The sequence below is a fragment of the Pelophylax lessonae genome (genome assembly GCF_965119305.1).
Source record: "Pelophylax lessonae genome assembly, chromosome: 3".
Lineage (NCBI taxonomy): Eukaryota > Metazoa > Chordata > Amphibia > Anura > Ranidae > Pelophylax > Pelophylax lessonae.
Window position 1 is genome coordinate 264,522,948 of NC_138770.1, and position 26,030 is coordinate 264,548,977.

At 45.0% G+C, this 26,030-nt stretch overlaps 1 protein-coding gene across 2 annotated transcripts in view; it reads left to right on the forward strand.

Annotated features, from left to right (window-relative positions):
* GPR160 (G protein-coupled receptor 160) overlaps positions 1-4,063 on the forward strand; it is a 46,573-nt gene extending 42,510 nt beyond the window's left edge. For both annotated transcript variants that reach the window (XM_082252364.1, XM_082252365.1), the window contains exon 2: positions 2,881-4,063. In XM_082252364.1, the coding sequence (XP_082108490.1) occupies positions 2,926-3,993 (1,068 nt within the window). In that variant the 5' untranslated portion in view covers positions 2,881-2,925 and the 3' untranslated portion in view covers positions 3,994-4,063. The remainder of the gene's footprint in view (positions 1-2,880) is intronic.
* The last annotated feature ends 21,967 nt before the right edge of the window (positions 4,064-26,030 follow it).

Here is a 26,030-nt window from a genome sequence, read left to right on the forward strand (position 1 = left end):
TAAGGGTATTTTATGACTTGTGTCTTTTTTTTTTTTTTTTTTTTGTTTACATTTCTTCAGTTACTTCCTGCTTTCCATGCCTAGGCAAATTATGTCATACATCCCAGGAGTCTTCAGGAGGGGTTTTCTCCACTAAGCACACACATCTGCCTACATGCCTGAGCTAAGGGCAGATGGACTCCAGGGAGTAAATGCTACATAAATCTGTCCTTTCTCAAGATGGCCAGAAATGCTAGAGGGGTGTTTTTCCAGAACGATTTGTTGGCAAAATAAAGCATGGAGACGATGGATGGATGGATGGGTGATTTTTTTATAAAAAAAATAAAAAAAATAGTATTTTGTGGTGTTTAGATGCAGTGTAGTTCTGCTTTCACAAAGCCTAAGCAGTTTTAGAGGTGTGCACAGGGTGCAGCTCTTTGCAGTTTCCATAACGTGCACAAAGCTTTTGCTTGCGGATCTGCACAAACCTACCCTTTTAGGAACCATAGAGATTTATTGGTTATTTCAAATATACCAAAGCACAGTGACCCCAAGCAACCATTTTACAGTCATCTTATGGTGTTCTTACTGGAACAAAGCTTGTTGGTCACTTTGTTTCAACAATATACACTTTCTGTTTGTACTTCTATTATTTAAATGTACCCAAAGTGACTGATTGCTATAATGACCTTTTCAGAATCCGGTTTTCTGGTAGTTAGTGTATGAAGTGACCCGACACCTTTCAAGTCATACTCCTGATTAAAAGAAATGAGGTCAGTCGGCTGTAAAAAAAAAAAAAAAAAATGTAATATACTTAGATATTCTCTCACCAAGAAAAAAAATAGACCTTCATTTACTGCTTGGGTAAAATATTGTTTTTGGAGTTAAAGTGAACCTAGTTTCAGAAATATTTTTTTCATGTTAATGTTGAATACACATGGGAGGAAAATCGGTCAATTCCTTTTGAATTCGGTGTACAGCTGTCTGTTCAAGAACTGGATTTTGTTAAAGGGACATCCTGGAAAACCAGCATCCCACAGTGCAGACTGCATTGCATTAGATTCTTCCCTGATCATGTAGGCCAGGGAAAATGACATGGGGGACCCTGAAGTGAAATTTTACACGTCGCTTTGGGGTCAGTAAGAATAAGTGGTGGAGAATGGAAACCTGTCCCTTCAGCTCCCTCCCCTCTACCCACCGGCTATTGCCATGGCAGTCCCGGGTGCACACAGTCTGAAATATGGTGTGGGGGGGGCTGCCTTTTTACTAGGGGGTTTGGAAGCAAACTGACCAGCCTGCCGGATTGCTTCCATCTGACAGCTGGCAGTTGGTTTGTCAGATACACACACTCTTAGTGGCTGCAGCCATCTGGAGTGTGTGTTTAAAAAAAAAATCCCTGTTAGGTCCATACAATGTACAGGCTTAGCAGTAAAAGCGAATCTGTAACCGATTTTGTGCAAGCCTGCCTCTCGGGGAATCATTTTGTTTTGTAATTTTATTTATTTTTATTTTTTTTATATGAATTCTCTCCATGTCAGAACAAAAGTGTTTGGGCCATGTTGTATCATGTCTGAGTAGCACTGATGCAAGAGTTTGCCATATGGCAAAGGTGCTGTGTTAGGCTTAACTGAAAGAAAAATCTGTTAACTATGTATTTTGCCCAGCAGCCAGGGCAGACTGTCTTTTATCAGCCCCGAGCTCAGGTAGTACCCCAATCAGCTATATGCTGAAATGCTTTGACAGGGTGAGAAATGTAATATAATATTATAATTTTATATTCCTAATAAAAATCTATATATTACACCCCTCACATTTTTATAAATATTTTATTATATCTTTTCATGTGACAACACTGAAGAAATAACACTTTGCTACAATGTAAAGTAGTGAGTGTACAGCTTGTATAACAGTGTACATTTGCTGTCCACACAAAATAACTCAACACACAGCCATTAATGTCTAACTTAGGGGTGCACTCACTTTTGTTGACAGCAGTTTAAAGTATCCAAATTGGATACTTTACCACTGCCTCGCTAAAAAAGCTCAGGTTAAAGGTGATGGACTGGCCAAGCATGTCTACAGACCTAAACCCTATTAAGCATCTGCGGGGCATTCTCAAACGGAAGGTGGAGGAGCAACACTATTGACACTTTCGGCCCTATCTGGATACTTTAACTTAGGGGTGTCCTCACTTTTGTTGCCAGTGCCTTAGACATTAATTGCTGTGTGTTGAGTTATTTTGAGGGGGCAGCAAATTTACACTGTTATACAAGCTGTACACTCACTACTTTACATTGTAACAAAGTGTAATTTCTTCAGTGTTGTCATATGAAAAGATATAATAAAATGTACTCGCTTTTGTGTGTGTGTGTGTATATACATATATTTATTTGGGATAGAGCAGTGAATGCTACACCCTCCTGTCCAGTTTTCTTTTGCCATCTGTGTCCCATTGGTGAGTAGTTTACTTTCTGTTCTGCAAACACAATAGGAAATGAGAGGAAATATCTGGTGGATCTCATCAAAGCAAGTCTTTATTTTGGAAGATTTCCTCTTGCCTCCTGTTAGAGTAACTTTTTTTTTTTTTTTTATTGTCGTCCCTTCTGTCCAAATGATTACCAGGATAGTAAATTGCCCCAGCAGAAACCATGACATTATACTGGCGTTCTAATCAACTCTACTCTAGTCAAAAAAAGTGACTTGCTGGCTACAGAGACCAGATATGTTGGTAGAATAGTCTGGTAAGATCAGTGGTTTAGAATAAGGGAAAAGTAGCTGGATCTCTACTGGTGGTCTGACAGTCATGGATATTATGATGCCACCATCACTAGAAATGTTAACACATAGATATGTTCATTCTAGCAAAGCCTTTTCTACGTGTAACCTGTTGTATCATTCCAGAAAGAAGAAACTTGCAAAGCAACCGTCACGTTCTTCTGTCCCATCATGTCTGACGAGATCCTTTTCACAAGCATATCGACTGCAAGCAACACATCGGGTCTGGATGTAATGAATGGACATGATGTGCTTCCAGCTGAGCCACAGCATCTGGAGCCCAGCTGTATACTCATCTTGATCATAGCAGGCAAAGTCGTTATGAACCTCTTCATTTTTGGGGCAAGACATCGGAATGTGAGCTCCAGCTTCTTAGGCTATTTCTGCATTTCTCTCGCTGCTGTGGACTTTGGCCTCTTATTTGTTGTTGCTTTCATCCACTACTTCCAGGACTTCTCCATTTTAGGATTTCGAATCACCAGCTACCACATTTGTCTGTTTACGCAGATCATCTCTCACATTTATGGTATATTGCACTTTCCGGTTTTCTTGGTATCTGGACTGGATTACTATCTGACTATTGTGAAGTCTATAAAAATATCATGGATTTACCCTGGACTACTATATTGTATTTATGTGCTGCTATTATGGATTACAGCCTTTGTCTACGTTCTCCGCTCTCCTGTTGACTCTCCAGCAGTGGACAGCTATGAGACAGCATACCTGTGCACATTCTACATCAGCAGACAAAGTTTCTTCTTATCAGTTGCCCTGGTTCTCACAGTTTTCCTGGTGTTTGCTGAGTGCTGCTGTGAAATCGTGTTCTTCATAAAATCACTGAAGGTTGTTTCTTATGCCAATAACACCGTAGTATTGTTTTCATTTCCCACTGGAGACCAGTGGCCCATTCAAGGACGAAAACATTTCTTTGCTTCTCTCTTGTTCTCATTTTTGGGCACGTGGAGTCCCTTTGTTGTATTACAGATGATTATATTTATATTGTGTGCTCACATCCCAGCGTACATGGACATGAACGTTCCTTGGCTATATTTTGTGAACAGTTTCCTAATTGCAGCTTCTTTAGCACTGAAGTATCCTGATCTACCAGAGACCGAGAATACTTTCTCTACAGACCCATTCGTTTGCTGGAAATATTGTGCCCTGCCCTTCATGGTGGCTGAACAGAAAAAAGACCTTTCTTTACTAAACGAGCTGCCATCTGCAGTTATGATTGTTTGAGATTTGTATATGTGGGTTTATTTCCCTTTTTTAGTTTTTATATGAATGTGAAATGACTCAGGTGGCCTAAAATAAAACTTGAACTGGAATTTCAGAAGTTCCTCTTGCTAATAGTTTGCACAGTAGTTTACTGCTTGAAAAAGATGACAAAATTGTCTCATGAAATATTGAAACTGATTTATGTAAACAACTAGAACAAGAATAGTTTGTACTGCCCATTAATTTAATTTTTAAACGCATGGCAGAAGATGAAACCTAGTGGACTAAAGTTGGCCATAGATGGATTGAATGGTTAAGCAGGGACCAGCTGAGATTTCATCCATCTGTGAGCAAGCTGTCAGATTTTTAGTATGCGGTTATAGCCAGTAGCAGTAATCACTGTGTTCTTCCAGCAGGGTTAGCTACCTACTGGGAGAACAGTTTCCCAGAATGTTCCATGTGTGTTGTGGGGTTTTTTTTTTTTTTTTTTGGAAAAAAGATTCGAATGTTTTCTTATACAATAATAAAATATCTGACATGGTATTCAAATAATATAACGCAAAGACCTTAATTAAAGCTTTTTGAGACTTTGTGTAAAGTCTTAAGTTATTGCAAGTTCCCTCAGCTGAAGACAAACTAATCCTAAACCCTACAATTCAAGTAACACTAAACATCTTACTGTAGTTTTCAAACAAGAGAAATATGCATTTCTCTAGCGCTCATCGACAGACGTAGTCCTCGGTGATACACCACCTTCGGGTTATGTTACCTCCGCAGGAGCAGGACTAGACAGGAAATTAAAAAGCTCTGGCCACACCCTAGGGGCAGTCCCAGAGGGTATATCCTCTCTCTCTCTCTGCCTCAGCAAATCAGTTATTTTCTGTCTAGTTAGGAGTAAGGACCTAGATACCTTGCTGGGATCTTAGGTCCTGGCAAGAATTTTTTTCTTAAAGGATTTTTAGACAGCTTTTTTTCTCCAGTGTTCCTGTGAGATCTTTAAGCAAGAAAGCTGAACTGGGCGACGGGCTGGATGTTGAGATCCGGTGGTCACCCCAGTTCAGCCTACGAGCTCGTGCAGGCCATAGCTCCGCGCTGGGTCGGCCGCGACAAAGTCCCATTAAAAGGACTGAACCCGCGAGTTAAACGTCTCGCTGAAACGCCAAAGACCATGAGTCACGGCGTCCGTATCGGTCGACAGCCCTCCCGCCCCGGTGGAGAGGGGTACTGTCAGGAGTTGGTGCCCGCCTGGTTTCCGGTATGGTGAGTAGTATGTTCCCCCTTTTTTCCCTGACGGGTTTTGTGGTGAACGCGGGCCCCTCTCTGTATGGTAAGAAAGAGTCCTTTCTATCCTATAACATGTCACAAATCCTCCTACTTTGAGTGTGATTTTATGTGTGCAAAAGCCAGGAGGCTTGGTTTGGGAGCTAACAATCTATTGTATACATGTTTAAAAAATATGTAAGCTGTGGCATTCTGGGAATCTTATGGGTTAAGTATAAGCTACCTACCAGTCAGAAGCCACGGACATGTAGACTGCCTTCCAAATCAGATCTCCAGCTATTAGCAGGCCTCCCGAACGGCCATGCGGTCCGCCAGGGCCGGTACCGCCAACCACGCCAGATCCCCATGCAGAGAGAGTGTTGTGTGCCCTGCAGCACACCGCTATTCAGTATAGGCCGCCGCCATTTTTTTTGCTGGATCGCACGAGCCGCCATTTTGGCGTGGCCTCGTGTCTCCAGCATGGGGGCGGCCATGTTTGAGGTGATCCTACACTTCGTGGAGCTTGGGGGAGGCGCCGGAAGGCGTGCAGAGGGGCGGAGCCGCCTCCTTCCTTCCTGGGCAGCCAGCCAAAAGACTTCCTGTTTGTCAAGACAGCGCTGTAAGCTGTTGCAGTTTAACTCTGAGCATCAAGTGGTGAGCCTGGGGGTCTATCTCTCTCTCTCTCGATCGATAGGGATCCCTAGCAGGTAACACTAAGGGGCTTTTTGTGGCGCTGGGGGTCAGAAAAAAAAAAAAAAAAAAAAAAGTTTTTTTCTTTACTTTTGAATTATATTATCCAGGAAGTAACTGGAGTTATTATGGACCCTGCCACACATATTCCCCCACCTGTTTCCCTCGAGGGGGCCTCGGGACCCGCCGGTGCACAGAGTATAGAGTCATTTACAGCAATTTTGGAGTCTATGGTGGCTCGGGTGGAGGCGGCCTGTCAGGGACGGGGGTCAAGGAAGCGACCCCCGCCTACCCCTATACTATCTGACACCTCTGACTCAGATTCAGAGATGGTCACTGCAGTTGCAGGTTCCTCTGCAAGGGCTGTTATCCCAGGTAAAGCCCCCTCAGACAGTGAGGAGGACGCTTCTTCTCCTGCTATAATTCAGGAAGAAGCATTGGTGGACGCACTAGTTGTGGCAGTGCAAGAAACCTTAAAACTTGAGGCTTTACCGGCAGAGGCAACTGAAACGGAGAGGCCTTTTGGAACTAATAAGCCCATCAAGACGGCGAAGGCTTTTCCTGTACCTAAATGTTTTGGTAATCAGATTAAAGGAGAATGGGAGCATTCTAAACGTACCTTTACTATTTCCAAGCGTATTGCTAGACGCTATCCGTTTGAGGAATCCATCATTAAGAAATGGACGGTACCACCAGTCGTGGATCCGCCTATTGCCAGGCTGAATAAAGCCACGGTTATTCCAGTGGAGGACACTTCGTCCTTTAAGGATCCGGTGGATCGAAAGATAGAAGCAGAGTCCCGCACTATCTTTTTCTCTGATAGGGTCAGCATTTAGACCAGTAATTGTTATTGGTCTAGTTTCCCAGACACTTACGGAATGGGCGAAAATGGTACGCCAAGATCTTAGGGGAAAAGATATTCCCCAGGAGACATCTGATTTGATGGAACAGATCATACAAGGGCTACGGTTTATCTGTGACGCAGCCTTGGACACTACTCCCTTGTTAGGGCATGCATCTAAGTTAGCAGTGATCCTCAGACGTGTTCTGTGGTTAAAATGCTGGTCAGCTGACCTAGGTTCCAAAAAGACCTTGACCAATCTCCCTTTTCAGGGGAATCGTCTATTTGGGGCCAACCTAGATGAAATCATTAAGGATGCCACTGGGGGCAAGAGCACTTTTTTGCCACAGGCTGCAAAAGCTAAGGGACCTCGCAACAAGCGAGGACCTTTCTTTACCGCCCATAAGGGGCGCCCGGCTGGTACTCCCGGGAAAGGCAAGACTCCTCCAGGAGGGTTCAAGAAGGGCTGGTCGGACAAGCAGAGGACCAACCCAGCCAAACCCGAAGTAAAGGAGTACACAGCCTGAAGGTGCGCCCCCACCCGGTTTCAGGGTGGGGGGACGTTTTCACCGGTATTCAGGACATTAGATCGAGCATCAACCACTACTACCGGTGCGATTCTTCCCTTCCAACATTTAAGTACCACAGGAAGCGGTAGTTACCGTTCCCTGAATAGATCTTTTCTTTTACCTTTTCCCAAGATTAGTCCCGATACCTCACAGGAATCGGATCTGATTGACCAGATAGGCCAAGTAGCCTCTAGTCGGGTGACTTCGGTCCCTGAGGTTCAACCAGAAGAGATCACTTTTCCTGATAACTATCAGGTATTTGATAAATGTGTGGGAACAGAAAACGACCAGACTTTCTCGGATGGTCGGGGCCAGATACCTCTAGGGACGCCTGGTTCAGATCCAATCAGCGCCAGTGGTCCTAGAAATTCTAGGCTGGCCTCCTCAAGCCGGCCTGGCCGACTTGGACATGTTAGTCGCAGACGTTCCGTGGGAACTTCGTCTCAGGGAGTGTCTGTGGTCTCAAGGACCAATTTACCTTCGTGCTTTACAGTCGCTGGTTTTAATGGCCTGGCCATTGAGACCCAAGTACTGAAGGACAGAGGTTTGTCTACTTCAGTCATTCCTACCCTTATTAAAGCAAGGAAAGCGACTTCCAGCAAAGTCTATTATCACACATGGAAGACTTATATTGCATGGTGCGAATCTTTAGGATTTCCTCCACGTACCTATTCGGTGTCTCGAATATTGGCCTTTTTGCAACAAGGGGTTGAGCAGAAGCTAGCCTTGAGCACCATCAAGGGTCAAGTTTCAGCATTAGCAATCTTCTTTCAGAAACCTTTAGCTACCAAATCCTTGGTGCGGAATTTCATCCAGGGGGTGCGGCACCTGGCTCCTCCAGTCCGCGCGCCCTTACCGCCCTGGGATCTTAATTTGGTTTTGTCGGTTCTACAGAAACCTCCCTTTGAAAACATCAGGGAGATTCCCTTGCTTACTTTATCCCAGAAGGTGGCCTTCTTGGTGGCTATTACTTCTGCTCGCAGGGTGTCAGAACTGGCTGCATTATCATGCCAGTCCCCATACCTAGTGATTCATAGGGATAAGGTAGTACTTCATCCTAAGCCATCTTTTCTTCCTAAGGTGGTTTCAGATTTTCATCTGAATGAAGATATTGTACTACCTTCCTTGTGTCCTCAGCCCAAGCATCATCGGGAACATGCGTTGCATTCCTTAGATGTGGTTCGGGCAATCAGGGTGTACCTGAAAGCTACGGAATCATTCCGTAAGACGGATTCACTTTTTGTGATCACGGATGGCCCCAGAAAGGGTTTGCCTGCATCTGCCGCGACCATTGCCAAATGGATTAGACAAACGGTGGTACAGGCTTATTCTATTAAGGGTCAGAGTCCTCCGTTCCCTGTTAGGGCGCACTCCACTCGAGCGCTCAGTACTTCCTGGGCCTTTCGCCATCAGGCGTCAGTGGTCCAGGTATGTAAGGCGGCCACTTGGTCGTCGGTACATACCTTTACAAAATTCTATAAAATTGATGTGACGGCATCGGCGGATGCCTCATTTGGCCGCAAGGTTTTGCAGGCCGCAATTTGAGGAGACCGGTGGTCTACCTCGAGGGTTTTTTTCTGTTTGGAAAAAAAAAAAAAAGAGAAAAATTTTTTCTCTCTTTTGTTGAGTCTCATCATTAAGGATGAGCATTGTAAACTTCTAGTTGGCACCGGTTGGGCCTTCTAGATTGGGATTTGATTTCATTTTCCCACCCCTCAGTTGTGATACTGCTCTGGGACGTCCCGAAGGTGGTGTATCACCGAGGACTACGTCTGTCGATGAGCGCTAGAGAAAAATGGATTTTTGTAAAATCTTACCGTAAAATCCTTTTCTCTTAGCTCATCGACAGACGTAGTCCCCGCCCCTCTGTTTTGGAGTTGGGTTGGGTTAAATTCTCTAAGCACTGCTTTTTCACATAACTGATTTGCTGAGGCAGAGAGAGAGAGAGGATATACCCTCTGGGACTGCCCCTAGGGTGTGGCCAGAGCTTTTTAATTTCCTGTCTAGTCCTGCTCCTGCGGAGGTAACATAACCCGAAGGTGGTGTATCACCGAGGACTACGTCTGTCGATGAGCTAAGAGAAAAGGATTTTACGGTAAGATTTTACAAAAATCCATTTATCTTCCACTAGGAGGCACTGCAGGAGAAAGGCTGCAGGTTAGTTTGCTTGTGGGATTCCTCTTGTACCTCCTACAGTCAGGTGATTGTAAGGATATAGTAGATGATGGTTTCTGTCCTCTCGGGCCTTAATCCCTTGCCGACCGCCCCACCGCAGATTTGCTGCAGCAGGGCGGCTCGGCTGCGCATAATCATGTAGATCCAGGGCCAGCCTTGGGTGTTCAGGCGCCCTGTCGCCCTGTGCGAGCTAATCTTGTGGCCCCCACCACACGTGCGTGACCCCCCCCCCCCGCACATTTTTTCTTGCGCCATTTTTGCACTTTGACTTTTCTTTTTTGTGATCTCTAATAACTTGGACCCCCTTACATTAGAGACCCCCCCCTTACATTAGAGACCCCCCCTTACATTAGAGGCCCCCCCTTACATCGGAGACCCTCACTGAGCCCCCCCCTACATCAGAAACCCTCACTGAGCCCCCCTTACATCAGAGGCCCCCCACAGAGAACCCCCCTGCAGAGCCCCCTCTTACATCAGATACCTTACTTACCTCAGTAGGGAGGCACACGCTGTCTGCAGCTTTTCTTTTTTTTCTTTAAACTTCCCACCCACACATCCCCAGGGAGTGTGGGAGGAGGAGCTGACGATCTCTCCTCTGGAGTCCCTGCAGAGAGGAGGGGAGGAGGGATCTGTAAGCACGAATCGGAGGCTGAACTGTGTGTGAGATACACAGCTCAGCCCTGCAGCTAGGAGACCGAGGCACAGCCGGAGGTAAGCCGCGGCCTGTGTTAACCCTGTCCAGGCCACGGTCGCTGCTTACCTCCCGCTGTGTGGCCTGATCATCTGCAAGCTGTGATGGCCGCACGGCGCCCCTGTTGCCCATGGCGCCTGTGCAGCCGCACAGCTCGCACACCCCAAAGACCGGCCCTGTGTAGATCTACCTGATTATGTGCACGCAGTTTCGGCGGTGCGCACTCCCGCTGTGATTAGGCACAACGGGAGCCAGGCCGCGGGAGGAGCGGGCACAATGGTCTAGGAGGACTGGAGCGACGTCAACGTCATCTCCTAGCAACGGATTTAAAGAGCCAATTTTTTCATTATGGAAAAAAAAATTGCTTGTCCTTTTTTCTTTTTTAGTGTAGATGTGAGGTCTAAGGTCTTTTTGGCCCCAGATCTCACAATAAAGAGGTCCTGTCAGGCTTATTTCTATTACAAGGGATGTTTACATTCCTTGTAATAGGAATAAAAATGATCAAAAATTATTATTTTTTTTAAAATGGGTAAAAAAAAAAAAATGTAAAGCGCCCTGTACCCGTTAGCTCGTGCGCAGTAGCGAACGCATACACATGTGTGGTTTGAGTTCCATTTACATATGTGAGGTATCGTCACGATTGTTAGAGCGAGAGCAATAATTTGAGCCCTGGACCTCCTCTGTAACTCTAAGCTGGTAACCTGTAGAAATTTCTAAAATGTCGCCTATGGGATTTTTAAGTACCAATGTTTGTCGCCATTCCAAGAGCGTGCACAATTTTGAGGCATGACATGTTGGGTATCTATTTACTCGGCATAACATTATCTTTCACATTCTAGAAAAACAATTGGGCCAACTTTACTTTTTTTTTATTTTTAATTCAAAAAGTGATTTTTTTTTTTTTTTTTTTTTCCCAAAAAAAATTGCCTTTAGAAGACCGCTGCGCAAATATGGTGTGATAGAAAAATATTGCAACAATCTCCATTTTATTCTCTAGGGTCTCTGCTAAAAATATATAATGTTTGGGGGTTCTAAGTAATTTTCTAGCAAAAAAAATGATTTCTCTGTCGCTCATTGACAGACGTAGTCCTCTTTGATTCACATCAATTGGGTTATGCTGCCTCCGCAGGAGTAGGACTAGGCAGAAAGAAAAAAACGTTCTGGCTCCACCCTAGGGGCAGTCCCAGAGGGTATATCCTCTTCCTGTCTGCTACAGAGAATCAGTTTTTTTCTGTCTAGTCAGGTGTAAGGACCTAAGTTCCTTGCTGGGATCTCTGGTCCTGGCAAGATTTTTTAGAAATTTTTTTTTCTTTTAGGTAGTTTTTTGTCTCCAGTTTTCCTGTGAGATCTTCAAGCAAATCACGCCGGATCTGGGCGACGGGCTGGATGTTGAGATCCAGTGGTCACCCCAGCCGGCCTACGAGCGCGCGCAGACCATTGCATCGCGCTTGGTCGGCCGCCACACATTCAAGTAAGTATGCGGGACCGGGCGACGGGCTGGATGTTGAGATCCAGTGGTCACCCCGGTTCAGCCTACGAGCGCGTGCAGACCAGAGCTCCGCGCTGGGTCGGCCGCGACATAGTCCCATTGGACGGGGACTGACCCTGCGAGTTAAACGTCTCGCTTGGACGCCAAGAACCAGAGAGTCAAGGCGTCCGTATTGGTCAACAACCCCCCACTTCGGTGGAGAGGGTATTGTGAAGAGAGGGTGCCGTTCGGTATGGTGAGTAAATGTTCCCCCTTCCCCCCCTGTGGGGTCTTTGGGATACGGGACCCTCTGTGTATGGTCGGATCCTTTCTGACATTAAAGTTCCCCCTTGTAGCCTATGACATGTTCACATATCCCCTGTGATAGTGTGATCTGGTTTGGGAGCTGACACTTCAGCAGGCTTGGTTTGGGAGCTAACACTTTAAACAAACCTCGGTTTGGGAGCTGACACTCTAGCAACCTTGGTTTGGGAGCTGATACTTCAGCAAGTCTGGGGTTCTCTAGCAAGGAAGCCGAGTTCGATTTGCTATAGTAAACACATAGGAGGTATAGCCTACCTTAGATCGCCATACTCCCGCAGGCCGACAGGCCGCCATCAGCTGTTTTCAAAGCATGCAGGCCGCTGTACTGGAGGAGCCACGCTAGATCGGCAGTCCGCCGCCATTTTGTTGTAGACCGCATGTCCTGCATTGTCTACACAAGCCGCCCGCAGGTCACGCAGGCCGCCATTTTTTCGTAGCCTATTGTCTCCTGCATGGGGGCGGCCATGTTTGATGTGCCCAGCAAACCTCTAGGAGCAGCTGGGAACGCCGGAAGGCGTACACAGGGGCAGGAGCCACTTCCTTTCACCCGGGAAATCTAGTGCAAGACTTCCAGTCTGCACAAGACAACGCTGACAGCAGTTTTAATAAGAAACTTCTTTGCATCTGGTGATGAGCTCTTGGGGTCTCTCTCTCTTTCTGGGGGTCCTAAGCAGGTACGCCGAGGGGCGCTATTGCGCTGGTGAATTAAAAGAAGTATTTTTTTTTTCTTTTATACCGGCAAAGTGTCCTGGATTAACATGGACCCTGCCACATGTATCTCCACCTGATCCCCTCGAAGTGGCTGCAGGCCCCTCCAGTTCCCCACTTAATAGTTAGTCATTGTCAGCAGTTTTGGAAATTTTTTGTCTATTCCGGGTGGAATTGGCTTGTCAGGGACAGGGCGCAAAGAAGCGACCCCCGCCTACCCCTATTTCATCTGAAACTTCAGATTCAGAGTCTGAGCCTATGCCTGCAGTTGCAGGTACCTCATCTGGGGTTGGTGACTCGGGTACTGTCTCTTCAGGCAGTGAGGAAGATGTTTCGGCATCTACCATAGCCCGAGAGGAAGCGTTAGTAATGCATTAATTGTATATGTTCGGAGGTTACACCATCAAAAGTAGCTGATACTGAGATCCCATTTGGTACTAAGAAACGCACCAAGATGGCGAAAGTATTTTCCTTACCCAAGTGTTTCAGTAATGTAACCAAGGAGGAATGGGGTCATCTAGGACGAGCCCCTACCATTTCCTAAACGCATTAATAGGCGTTATCCTTTCGAGGAATCACTCCTCAAGAGATGGATAGTACCATCTGTGGTGGATTTTCCAATCTCCAGATTGAACAAAGCTACGGTTATCCTATTGGAGGATGCTCCGTCCTTTAAAGATAATCGTAAGGTGGAAGCTGTGTCTCGCGCCATCTTTTCCCTAATTGGGTCAGCTTTCAGACCAGTAATTGCAACTGGTCTAGAATGGACCAAGTGGCTCAGAGGGGAGAGATATCCCCCAGGCGGTATCAGATCTGGTGGAACAGATGATACAAGAGTTACAGTTTGTCTGCGACATTGCACTAGACGCCACTCCACTATTGGGGCGAGCATCAGTTTTCAGCAGTGGTCCTCAGGCGTACACTGTGACTAAAATATTGGTCGGCAGACCAAGGCTCCAAGAAAGCTTTGGTTAAATCTCCCTTTTCAGGGTGTGCGCCTATCTTGGGGCCAATTTAGATGAGATTATTAAGGATCTCACTAGAGGGAAGAGCACTTTCTTGCCACCAAGTACTAAGGGTAAAAGATCCCGTCAGAGACGGGGGCCTTCTTTTTCCGCTCATAAAAAGTTTTTTCAGCCCACGGGCGAAAAAAGCAAAGTCCGCCAAAACTCCTTCGGGAGGTTTTTTAAGGGGCGCTGGTCGGGCAAGCAAAAGCCCGGCTCTTCCAGACCTGTAGATAAGACTACTAAAGCCTGAAGGTGCGCCCCCGCCCATAGCTGGGGCAGGGGGACGTCTTCGCCGGTTTCCGCAATATTCGACTTTCCCCGGATCGCTTAAGAGCTTACGGGGGGTAGTCACGGATTTAATGCAACAAGGAGTGGTGGTCCCTGGTCTGGTGGCTTTGGTCTCCAATGCTCAGCCAGGGGAAGTCATTCCTACCAATATTTGGATGCTTATCACCACGGATGCCAGTCTATCCGGGTGAGGAGAAATTCTCGGCTCAGGGGCTTTGGTCCCTGGAAGAGTCCAGGTTACCGATAAATGTATTGAAACTGAGAGCGATCAGACTTTGTCTGATTCACTGGACCGAGCAGCTCCAGGGCAGCCCGGTTCGGATCCAGTCGGACAATGCCACAGCAGTGGCTTATGTCAATCATCAAAGGGGCACCAGGAGTGTCCTGGCGGCCATAGAAGTGGCCAGCATTCTTCGTTGGGCGGAACAAATGTTCCAGCTCTCTCTGCGGTATTCATTCCGGGGGTGAATAGGCAGGCAGATTATCTCAGCCGTCAGATTCTGGATCAAGGGGTATGATCTCTTTATCCAGGGATATTCCACCAACTGTGCCCCCGTTGGGGCACTCCGAATGGGAGCTGTTGGCATCTCAGCTCAACAGGAAAGTGCGGAGGTTTGTGGTTCGTTCCCACTAGCAGACACCGCAGACATGCTGATCGCCCCGTGGGGGCAGTATCAGCTACTTCCCTCCTCTCAAGTTACTGCCGAAGCTTCTTCGCAGGATAGAGGTGGAGGGAATCCCAGTTATCCTGGTAGATCAGGACTGGCCTAGTCGGCCTGGTACGCCGACCTGGTCAGGCTGGTCACAGACGTTCCTTGGCGACTTCCTCTTACGGAGGATCTGCTGTCGCAGGGACTGATCTTTCATCCTGCTTTACGATCGCTGGCTTTAACGGCCCGGTTATTGAGACCCAGGTGCTGAAGGACAAGGGATTGTCAGCTTCAGATATTCCTACTCTAGTTAAAGCAAGGAAAGCGACTTCCAGAAAGATGTATCATCGTACATGGAAGTCTTATATTGCGTGGTGTGAATCCCTTGGGTTCCCTCCACGTCTTTATTCGGTAGCCCGAATATTGGCTTTTTCTGCAACAGGGAGTTGAGCAGAAGCTGGCCTTGAGTGTTATCAAGGGTCTGTTTTCAGCATTAGCTATCTTCCTTCAGAAGGTTTTGGCTACTCATTCCTTGGTGCGGAATTTCATCCAGGGGGTGCGACACCTGGCTCCGCCAGTGCGCGCGCCGTTACCATCCTGGGATCTTAATTTGGTGCTGTCGGTTCTTCAGACACCTCCCTTTAAAAATATCAGGGAGATTCCCTTGCTTACTTTGTCCCAGAAGATGGCCTTCTTGGTGGCTATCACTTCTGCACGCAGGGTGTCAGAACTGGCTGCATTATCCTGTTGTTCCCCAGATCTGGTGGTTCATAGGGATAAGGTTGTTCTTCATCCGAATCCATCCTTCCTTCCTAAGTTTTATTTGAATGAGGACATTGTATTGTCTTTCCTATGTCCTAAGCCCTATCATCTTCGAGAATTGCGTTGCATTTCTTGGATGTAGTTCGGGCGATCAGGATATATTTGAATACTACGGATTCATTTTGTAAGATGGATTCACTGTTTGTGATCACGGATGGCCCTAAGAAGGGGTTGCCTGTTTCTGCCGCGACCATCTTTAGATGGAGCAGACAGACGTTGGTATAGGCTTATTCTATCTAAGGGTCGGGATCCCCCGTTCCCTGTTAAGGCGCATTCTACTCGGGCGCTTAGAGTTTCCTGGACCTTCCGCCTTCAGGCGTCAGTGGTTCAGGTTTTCAAGGCGACTGTTTGGTCGTCGGTTCATACCTTTACAATATTGTATAAGGTTTATGTGATGGCATCGTCAGATGCCTCTTCTGGCCGCAAGGTTCCTGCAGGCCGCTGTTTGAGGAGACTGTTGGTCTACCTCGAGGGTTTGTTGGGTAGGTCTCATCTGTTTGCTCGATGAGTCCCTTGATACTTCTGGTTGGCTCCGGTTGGGCCTTCTAGATTGGATTTTGATTTCTGTCAATCCCACCCAGGGGCGTAACTACAGGGGTTGCAGGGGTTGCAATCGCTACCGGGCCCCATGCTCCAGGGGGCCCGGTAGCAAACCAGTGGGTGAACTTCTAGGATCTCAAAGGTCACACTTGCGACCGGGCCCTGGCATTTCACCAGTGTGGGGAGGCCCCAAGATTGCAGGAAGGGGGCCCACTGCAGAACTTGTGAAAGGATCCTGATGCGGGACCATAATAAAAGGCCATGCAATGAGAGTAAAGAGCCCCAGGATTAGTGGGAAGAGCCCCGGGCTTGAAGGGAAGGGCCCCGGCCAGGGGTCTGGGGGGCCCTTCATGGTTTCTTGCATCGGGGCCCTGAAGGTTCTAGTTACGCCTCTGATCCCACCCCTCATTTGTGGCACTGCTTCTGGATGTCCCAATTGATGTGAATCAAAGAGGACTACGTCTGTCAATGAGCGACAGAGAAAATTGGATTTTTGTAAGATCTTACCGTAAAATCCTTTTCTCTTAGCTCATTGACAGACGTAGTACCCGCCCCTCTATCATTGAGTTGGGTTGGGTTAAATTCTCTGACACTGCTTCGTAACAGAACTGATTCTCTGTAGCAGACAGGAAGAGGATATACCCTCTGGGACTGCCCCTAGGGTGGAGCCAGAACGTTTTTTTCTTTCTGCCTAGTCCTACTCCTGCAGAGGCAGCATAACCCAATTGATGTGAATCAAAGAGGACTACGTCTGTCAATGAGCTAAGAGAAAATAATTTTACGGTAAGATCTTACAAAAATCCAATTTTTAACACGTGTCAGAAATAGTGAAAAAGAAAAGGTGATATACTGCGCTATCAGTAAAACAAGCTGCTAGCACATGCAACCGACATAAAAGGTTGACCAAATAGCACAAGTGTATAAAAAGTGCATATAATGAAAATAATCATAAGAAGATAGAAGGCGAACACAGCAATTCCCAAGTGCAAATGGTGAAATTTATTTCTGGACGTCATTTCTATGACGAAACGCGTCAAGTTGCAACGCACGTTGTCTCGTTCTATACCCTCGGTGAACCGCACGCCACTTCCGGGTACGGTGCGGCTCTTACTAGCAGACACTCAGCACAGCCACGAGGCATTGAGTCTGCAAGGACACCCAAAAGGGCACCAGTCTTTTTTGCTTTATTGTTCTTAATTGTGATTGCGGTTTAAGCTATGAATAAAGAGGAAACCTTTTTTACAACGTCTGCACTATGAGGAGCCTTCTTTTCCTACATTTTGAGTGCACACAGCAGCAAGCCGTGGACCCCCGAGTACTCGGGAGTACCCCCACGAAACCGTCACCAACCTGAGAGTTATACACTCAAGCCTTTATCGATTCCTGTTGGTGTATGCCCACAGGAATCCACTGGATCTGGTAAGTGGGTCATCTTACCATTTACCACCGGGAGGTGAAGCGGAGGGCCACACCACTATTGTATATGTGAAAAGCACCAGCACCTTTGATTTGATTTGCACAGAAGGACTTTTCTGCACTATTTGCACTTTTATGGACTATTTTTCCTGGGATCTAGAAGCACTTTAGTTGATATTACTTGCATTACTTACTTTATCTGTTGAATATTCATGCCATTCAATATCACTAGCGCTTTATTTTGCACCTATAACCGCTGAATAATATGTTATCCATAATTTATAAATTGCAGTTATAAAGTTTTCGAATTGAAGCTATATGTATATTTTTATAATATTGTGACACTAAGGCACAAGGTAGTGATACCTGAGTATCACTACATTCACATTTATTGCACATCTTGGCACATTTTATTGTCACTAACTAAGCCATTGTGGTAGGATCCCAACGCCCTCCACAAATGGGGTTTAGCGCCGTTTTTTTTCCCCCTACTGATATGGTGTATGGTGGGTCTCCAATCTGGTGCTGTAACCTCAGACACAATACAAACGTATAGCGAATGTAGGCAGAAGAAGGAGCCCAAGATGATGAGGGTGGCCTCTTGGACAATTTCTATCAGATCATCCCCTGGAGTTTGAGACAGGGACTGCTAGAGCAATGGAGGGGCACAGGTGCCAGAATGCTGGAACCGAGGGAACTTGAGCCCTGGTGTCATGTAAGCAGAAGCTCAGTGATGAGGGCACCCTGAGTTCACCGGGAGGGCAGATCCTCACGTGTGTCTCTGTAGCGCCAGCATGTGCCTCAAAGAACATATACTGACAAGCTGCCAGCTGTCCCTGGAACGCAAGCCCTTGCACCATATGAGCCCGTTTGACCCATGTACTGTACAGTATCTTGGTCCAATCTTTCTGGTGAGCGCATACCTCATTCCTTGTTGGTGTCGGGATCTGGCGTGCGCTGTGATCATACACCTCACCCTGGATTATCGATTTCACCATTTGCACTTGGGACTTATTGTTGTGTTCACCTTCTATTTATGATTATTTTCATTATAGGTGTGAGAAATAGGCCTGATCCTTAAGTGGTTAATGTCACTGGTCCCCAAAAAATGTCAAATGTCGCAGTCCTGATAAAAAATCGCTGATCTCCGCTATTAGTAATAAATAGTCCATAAATCTATCCCGTAGTTTGTAAACGCTATAACTTTTGCGCAAACTAATTAATATATGCTTTTTGGGTTTTTTTTTTGGTTTTTTTTTTAACCAAAAATAGGTAGCAGAATACAAATTTGCCCTAAACTGATACATTTTTTTTTTATTGGGAATGTTTTATAGCAGAAAGTTAAAAAAACTTTTTTTTTTTTTTTTTTTTTTTTTTTAAATGTTGCTCTTTTTTGTTTAATGCACAAAATCTAAAAACCGCAGAGGTGAATATTTGTATTTGAGTACGACCTCGTGGTTAATTAACCGGTATCTTTTTAACTTTTTAAATGATTTCTGTTCATTTTCACCATCACAGTATAATGTTTACCTATAGTCTGGTCAGCAAATAGTTTTTTTTCCTGTGGCAGCATACATTGGATTGTGACTCCGCCCCCACAAACTGATAAGATTGGATCAATATAAATTTCAATAGAACATTTTTTTTTTTTCGCCTGTTCAGGACTGGATGGAAAGCTTAGCACTAGTGATGGGCTTGAGCGTGTGTGAGTTCCTATGTGCCTGATCCCGCCAGGAAGCTGACACAGCACTCCGCTAATCGCAGGCAGTGAGACATTTCCTGATCCGCAGCTGCACAGATTGGGAAAATGTCTTGGTGCCTGTGATTAGCGAAGTGCGGATCAGTATCCTGGCGGGATCAGGCACGTGGGAACTCGAACACCCAAGCCCATCTCTATATAGCACCCCTTACCGCATTCCCCCACCACCCAGATTTAGACTTATGGGTATTTCAGCATGACAATGACCCGAAACACATGGCCAAGGCAACAAAGGAGTGGTTCAAAAAGAAGCACATTAAGTTCCTGGAGTGGCCTAGCCAGTCTCCAGACCCTAATCCTATAGAAAATATGTGGAGGGAGCTGAAGATTTCAGTTACCAAATGTCAGCCTCAAAACCTTACCTTGGAGAGGATCTGCAAAGAGGAGTGGGACAAAATCCCTTCTAAGATGTGTGCAAACCTGATGGCCAACTACAAGAAATGTCTGACCTCTGTGATTGCCAACAAGGGTTTTGCCACCAAGTCATGTTTTGTGAAAGGGTCAAATACTTATTCTACTCATTAACCAGTTTACCACCGGAGGATTTTCCTGCTTTACGTCCAGGCCACTTTTTGCAACTCGGCACTGCGTGACTTTAACTGACAATTGTGCGGTCATGCAATGCTTTACCCAAACGAAATTTACGTCCTTTTTTTTCCCACAAACAGCTTTCTTTTGGTGGCATTTAAACACCTCTGCGCTTTTTATTTTATGCGATGATAAAAAAAAAAAGCGCGAAGATTTTGAGAAAAAATTACATTTTCAACTTTGTCTTTTAAAAAATATCCAATATACTCAATTTTATGTCATATATTTTGACCAAAATGTATTTTGACAAAAAAAATCTCAGTGAGCGTATTTTTATTGGTTTGCGCAAAAGTTATAGCGTCTACAAACTATGGTGTAAATACTGGAATTTATGCAGCTTTAATTTCTGAATGCCTATCTCATTTCATGAAGTGCTAAAATGTCAGGGCAGTACAAACTCCCCCCCCCCCCAAAATTACCACTTTTTGGAAAGTAGACATCCTAAGGAATGTACTGAGAGGCATGTTGAGCTCATTGAATATTTCATTTTTTTTTTTTTGTCACAGGTGTTTGAAAAAAATGACTAAAAAAAAAAAAAAATTTTTTTTTTCTTTTTTACACAAAGTTGTCATTGAAATGATATATTGCCATTGGTATATGTGTAATTACACCCCAAAATATATTCTGCTTCTTCTCCGGAGTACAGGGATACCACATATGTGAGACTTTTTTGGCGCGTAGCTGTGTACGGGACCCCGAAAACCAATCCCCACCATCAGAATTTCAAAGGGTGTACATTTTCTCACTACCTATAACGGTTTAGGAGGCCCTGCAATGTCAAGATATCACAAACCCCCCCCCATGACCCCATTTTGCAAAGTAGACACCCCAAGCTATTTGCTGAGAGGCATGGTGAGTCCATGGAATATTTTATATTTTGCCACAAGTTCCGGGAAATACACACACACACACACACACACAATTTTTTTTTTTTACACAAATTTGTCACTAAATTATATATTTCTCACACATCACATGGGTATATGTGAAATGACACCCCAAAATACATTCTGCTGCTTCTCCTGAGAATAGGGATACCCCATGTGTGAGACTTTTTTGAAGTCTAGCCGAATACAGGACCCCGAAAATCAATCACCACTTTCAGGCTTTCCAAGGGTGCAAATTGTTGATTTCACTCCTGACTACCTATCACAGTTTCGGAGGCCATGAAATGCCAAGATGGCAACAAAGCCCCCCTCCCCCCCATGACCCCTTTTCGGAAAGTAGACACCATAAGCTATTTGCAGAGAGGCATGTTGAGTGTTTTGCAGATCTCACTTTTTGTCACAGTTTTGGAAATTGAAAAAAAAGAGGAAAAAAATAAATTTTCCTGTTTTTTTTTCTTCATTTTCCAAAAAAAATTAGAGCTGCAAAATACTCACCATGCCTCTCAGCAAATAGCTTGGAGTGTCTACTTTGCAAAATGGGGTCATTTGGGGGGGTTTGTGCCATCTTGGCATTTCATGGCCTTCAAAAGTGTGATAGGTAGTCAGGAGTGAGATCAACAATTTACGCCCTTAGAAAGCCTGAAGGTGGGGATTGGTTTCGGGGTCCTGTACGCGGCTAGACTGCCAAAAGTCTCACACATGGGGTATCCCTGTACTCAGGAGAAGCAGCAGAATGTATTTTGGGGTGTCATTTCACATATACCCATGGCATCTGTGAGCAATATATCATTTAGTGACAACCTTGTGTAAAAAAAAAACAAAAAAAAGCAAAAAAAAGAGAATTTCCCGAAAATTTGTGGCAAAATATAAACTCTTCCATGGACTCCCCAGGCCTCTCAGCAAATAGCTTAGAGTGTCTACTTAGCAAAACCCCCCCCCCCAAATGACCCCATTTTGCAATCTTGAAATCTCAGGGCCTCTGAAACTGTGACAGGTAGTGCAGAGGTAAAATACACAATTTACATAATTTACACCATTAGAAAACCTGAAGGTGGGGATTGGTTTTCGGGGTCCCGTACACTGCTAGGCTCCCCAAAAGTCTCACACGTGGTATCCCTGTACTCAGGAGAAGCAGCAGAATGTATTTTGGGGTGTCACATATACCCATGGCATGCGTGAGCAATATATCATTTAGTGACAACTTTGTGTAAAAAACAAAAAACAAACAAATTGTCATATTTCTGAAACTTGGGGCAAAATGTAAAATACTCCATGGCCTCAATATGCCTCTCAGCAAATAGTTTTGGGTGTCTACTTTCCAAAAAGGGGTCATTTGGGGGGTGTTTGAACAGTCCTGGCATTTTATGCTCAATCTTAGCCACACTTCAACCGCTTGAAGAACAAGCCTTTTCTGTGACTTTTTGTTTACATGAAAAAATACATTAAAAATAAAAAAAAAAAATTACTTTGAACCCCCAAACATTATATATTTTTTTAAAGCAGAGGCCCTACAGAACAAAATGTTGGATGTTGCAATTTTTTTTGTCACACGGTATTTGTGCACAGATTTTCCAAACGCAATTTTTTATATTTAATGTAGAAATACACTATATAATTCCTAATTGTTTGGTAAAATTTAAAATATGATCTTACGCCGAGTACATAGACACCAAGCATGACATGCTTTAAAAATTGCGCACGCCCGTGCATCGGCAAAACTACGTACGGTTTTAAAAGTCTTTACAGGTTACCACATTGGACTTACAGAGGAGGTCTACTGCAGGAATTACTGCACTCAACCTGGCGTTCACGGCGGTACCTCACATGCATGGTGCACTTGCGGTTTACACATGACACTAGACCAACGCTTGTGTGCGCATTTGCGCGCAAGTAAGGGGGGACAGGAGGGCTTGATTTTTTTTTTTTTTTTTAATTTTGCTTTTTTGTAATGTTTTTTGACACCTTTTTCTTTCATTTTTTTTTTTTTTTTATTGCTATCACAGTGAATTTAAATTTCACTGTGATAGCAATCTGTAGTGACAGGCACTCTTTTTAAAAAAAAATGGGGGTCTTTTAAGGGCCATACACACTGTCAGATTATCTGAAGACTTTTTCCTTCAGATTTACCTTTTCTATGTAGTGCAAGGGCCTGCCGGATTGCATACAAATTGAAAGTGTTTAGGTTTGACCTCATATTATATGGTTTTGGTAAGTCTACAGACAAAAGTCTTCAGATAATCTGATAGTGTGTATGGCCCATTAGACTCTAGCTCTCCTCTGACCTTAACGCATCTGACCACACCAAAATTGGTGTGATAAAATGCTTTCCCAATTTCCCAATGGCGCTGTTTATTTCTGGCGAAACAGAAGTCATGAAATGCTCGTAGCTTCCGGTATCTTAGGCCATAGAGATGATTGGAGCCATTCTCATCTCCAATCAGCTCTATGGTTAGATAACGGAGCCACCGACTGCACTCTCGGGTTAACCGGTGGGACAGGAGAGCCAGAGAAAAACCGTGGAAGGTGGCTGGGGGGGGGGGTAGTCCCCTCCCACTGCATGTAAAAGCAGTCTAACGGCCAATTATCCACTAGGATTGCTTTTACATGTAACCCGACCGCTGGCTGTAAAACACGATACAAAGATGATGCCTAAATCTGCAGGCATCATCCTGGTATAACCACTCAAAGTCCAGCAACGTACCAGTACATGACAGTATTCCACGTATACCTAAAGGTATTTTAACTGCAGTGGTGAAATCAACCTACCACAGCTGCTGCCATCAGAGGTATCCATAAATGCTGAGTGCAAACGCTGTTTGTGTCAGAATATATAAAATCGGTGTGGCAGCCGATGGGTACCTGCAAGAGAAACAGGTTAACAAAAGAATGAAAAACAAAAAGTACGGTAGGAAGTGTAGAAGAACATAAAAATAACTTAGACGACAACTATTTTTGGCTTTTTTATTTTATGTTTTTATGTATTTTTTTTACACTTTTTTTTTTTCTTCAACGTTAGAGTTCCAGGTTAGGGTCTCTTAAAATGACGATAGCCATCGAACATCTTTTGAGACCCTGTATAAATGTGCCCTAAACTGTGCTGCGCTGTACCCTACGCTAATAATCCACTAGTGTGTGGTAGCGATGGAAACAGTCACTGTGGCAAAGACCAGGTCCGTCGGGACAATAATTACGGATGTCACGCCTAAATCCGCGCTTGCTGCAGACACGGCATCTTTTTTGGGGGTGTCTTTGGGTAGGGGTACTTGGGAGGAATTCTGGAAAATGCCTCTCATGCAGCCGGCTCACTGCATCTGGTTGGGGAAGTTGGGCAGGAGTACCAGCTGGATACAGAAGGGCTCTGATTATCTCTTCTTGGAATTGAAAGAAGGATAATGTTCCGGCAGACGCTTTGTATAAGACAAAATCGTTGTAAATAGCCAATTGAAAAATGTATACAGACACTTTTTTGTACCAGCGCCTGGCCTTACGGGCAATTTAGTATGGTCCCATCATCTGATCGTTGAAGTCCACCCCTCCCATTTTATGGTTATAGTCGTGGACACAAAGGGGCTTCTCAACAACAACACCGGTGACCGTAGTAATTTCGACTGCTGTGTCTGGGTGAATGGAGGACAGAACGAAAACGTTCCGTTTGTACTTCCACTTCACTGCAAGCAATTCATTGCACCTCAAGCAGGCTCTCTCCCCCGGACTCAGTGGGGCATTTACTAGCCGTTGGGGGAAGCCCCGGCGATTAGATCGCACGGTGCCACAAGCGCCAATTTGCAATTGAAAGAGGTGTCTAAAAAGTGGCACGCTTGAATAAAAATTGTCCACGTACAAGTGGTACCCCTTTCCAAATAAGGGTGACACCAAGTCCCAAACTAACTTGCCGCTGCTCCCTATGTAGTCTGGGCAGTCGGGGGGCTCCACAGAGCTATCTTTTCCCTCGTAGACACGGAAACTAACTGTATAACCTGTGGCCCTGTCACACAGCTTGTACAGTTTGACCCCATATCTGGCACGCTTGCTGGGGAGATACTGTTTGATAGCAAGGCGGCCAGCAAACTTTATCAGGGACTCGTCAATGCAGACATCTTGTTGGGGGGTAAACAAGGCTGCAAACCGCTGATTGAAGTGGTCTACGAGGGGCCAAATTTTGTGGAGCCGATCATATTCAGGGTCTCCCCGAGGATGAGAGTTCATTGTCGCTGAAATGCATGAACCAAAATATTTGTTTGTATCGAACCCTGGACATAGCAGCAGAGAACACGTGCATTTGATGAATTGGTCAGTGGACCAATATAACCGCAATTCATTCTTTTTTGTAATTCCCGTGTTGAAGGATAGGCCCAGAAATGTTTTAAAATCGGGAATTGTTATAGGATTCCAGGCAAATGGTCTGGTAAGGGGTGAATTTGGGTTGGCGGCGATTAATTGTTGTGCGTATGAATTTGATGTATCCACAATAGATCTGAAAAGATCTTCAGTGAAAAACAGCTCAAAAAAGTTAATGGGATTAAAACCAGCTGTTTCCACTCGAATTCCAGGTTGGGCAGTGAATGGGGGAAGTACTGGCGCTGTGGAATCTGTGGGCTGCCAATTAGGATATGCCAGCGATTCAGGGAGGGCTCTATGGGCCTGTCTTCGAATACGCATGCTAGCCACCGCACCAGCTTCAACTGCACTCATGGGACTTGCCACGTCACCAAGTCTAAAGCCCCGTACACACGTCCCGAATGTCGGCCGAACGATCGACCGTCTTTTGTCCGGTGCTGTCCTGTCGGCTGAAAACTGCAAAAGACTGCACATGAATTTTGTCGGCCAACAACAGCCGACTGCAGAAGTGATGGCATGTGATGGTTAACTTTCCGTGTGTTTTTTCTTTTCTGAGCATGCCCAGTTTTGCTAATCGACTGGCGAACAATCGGCCGTTCTGTGTAACTATTCACCTCTAGAGCAGTTATATAAAAATAGTTCATCTAAAGTGCTAATACATATGTTTCATTCCAAAATAAATACATAAATTCATCGCTACTATAAATAAATATAAAGTGCTAGTGTTGGTATCCCTTTCAAGTATTGTTATTACCAAAAAGTGAATAAGTGCTTCTTATAAACAAAAAAGTGCTCTGTGCATCCAGTGCTAATATAAATATCACATCAATAGTGAAAAAATATATACTGCATATGTGCAAATCCAATAAATATAACAATAAGTGTCCAATCCAAATGATACGTCAGACAATTCCAAATTTATCTGGTTGCAAATCAGAACGTTCTATATACAGATAAAAAAGTAATAGTGATATATTCGTGCAATTTCTTTTCCTCCACCTTTAGTCTCCTTGGTGTAAACCTTGTTCAGTGATTTC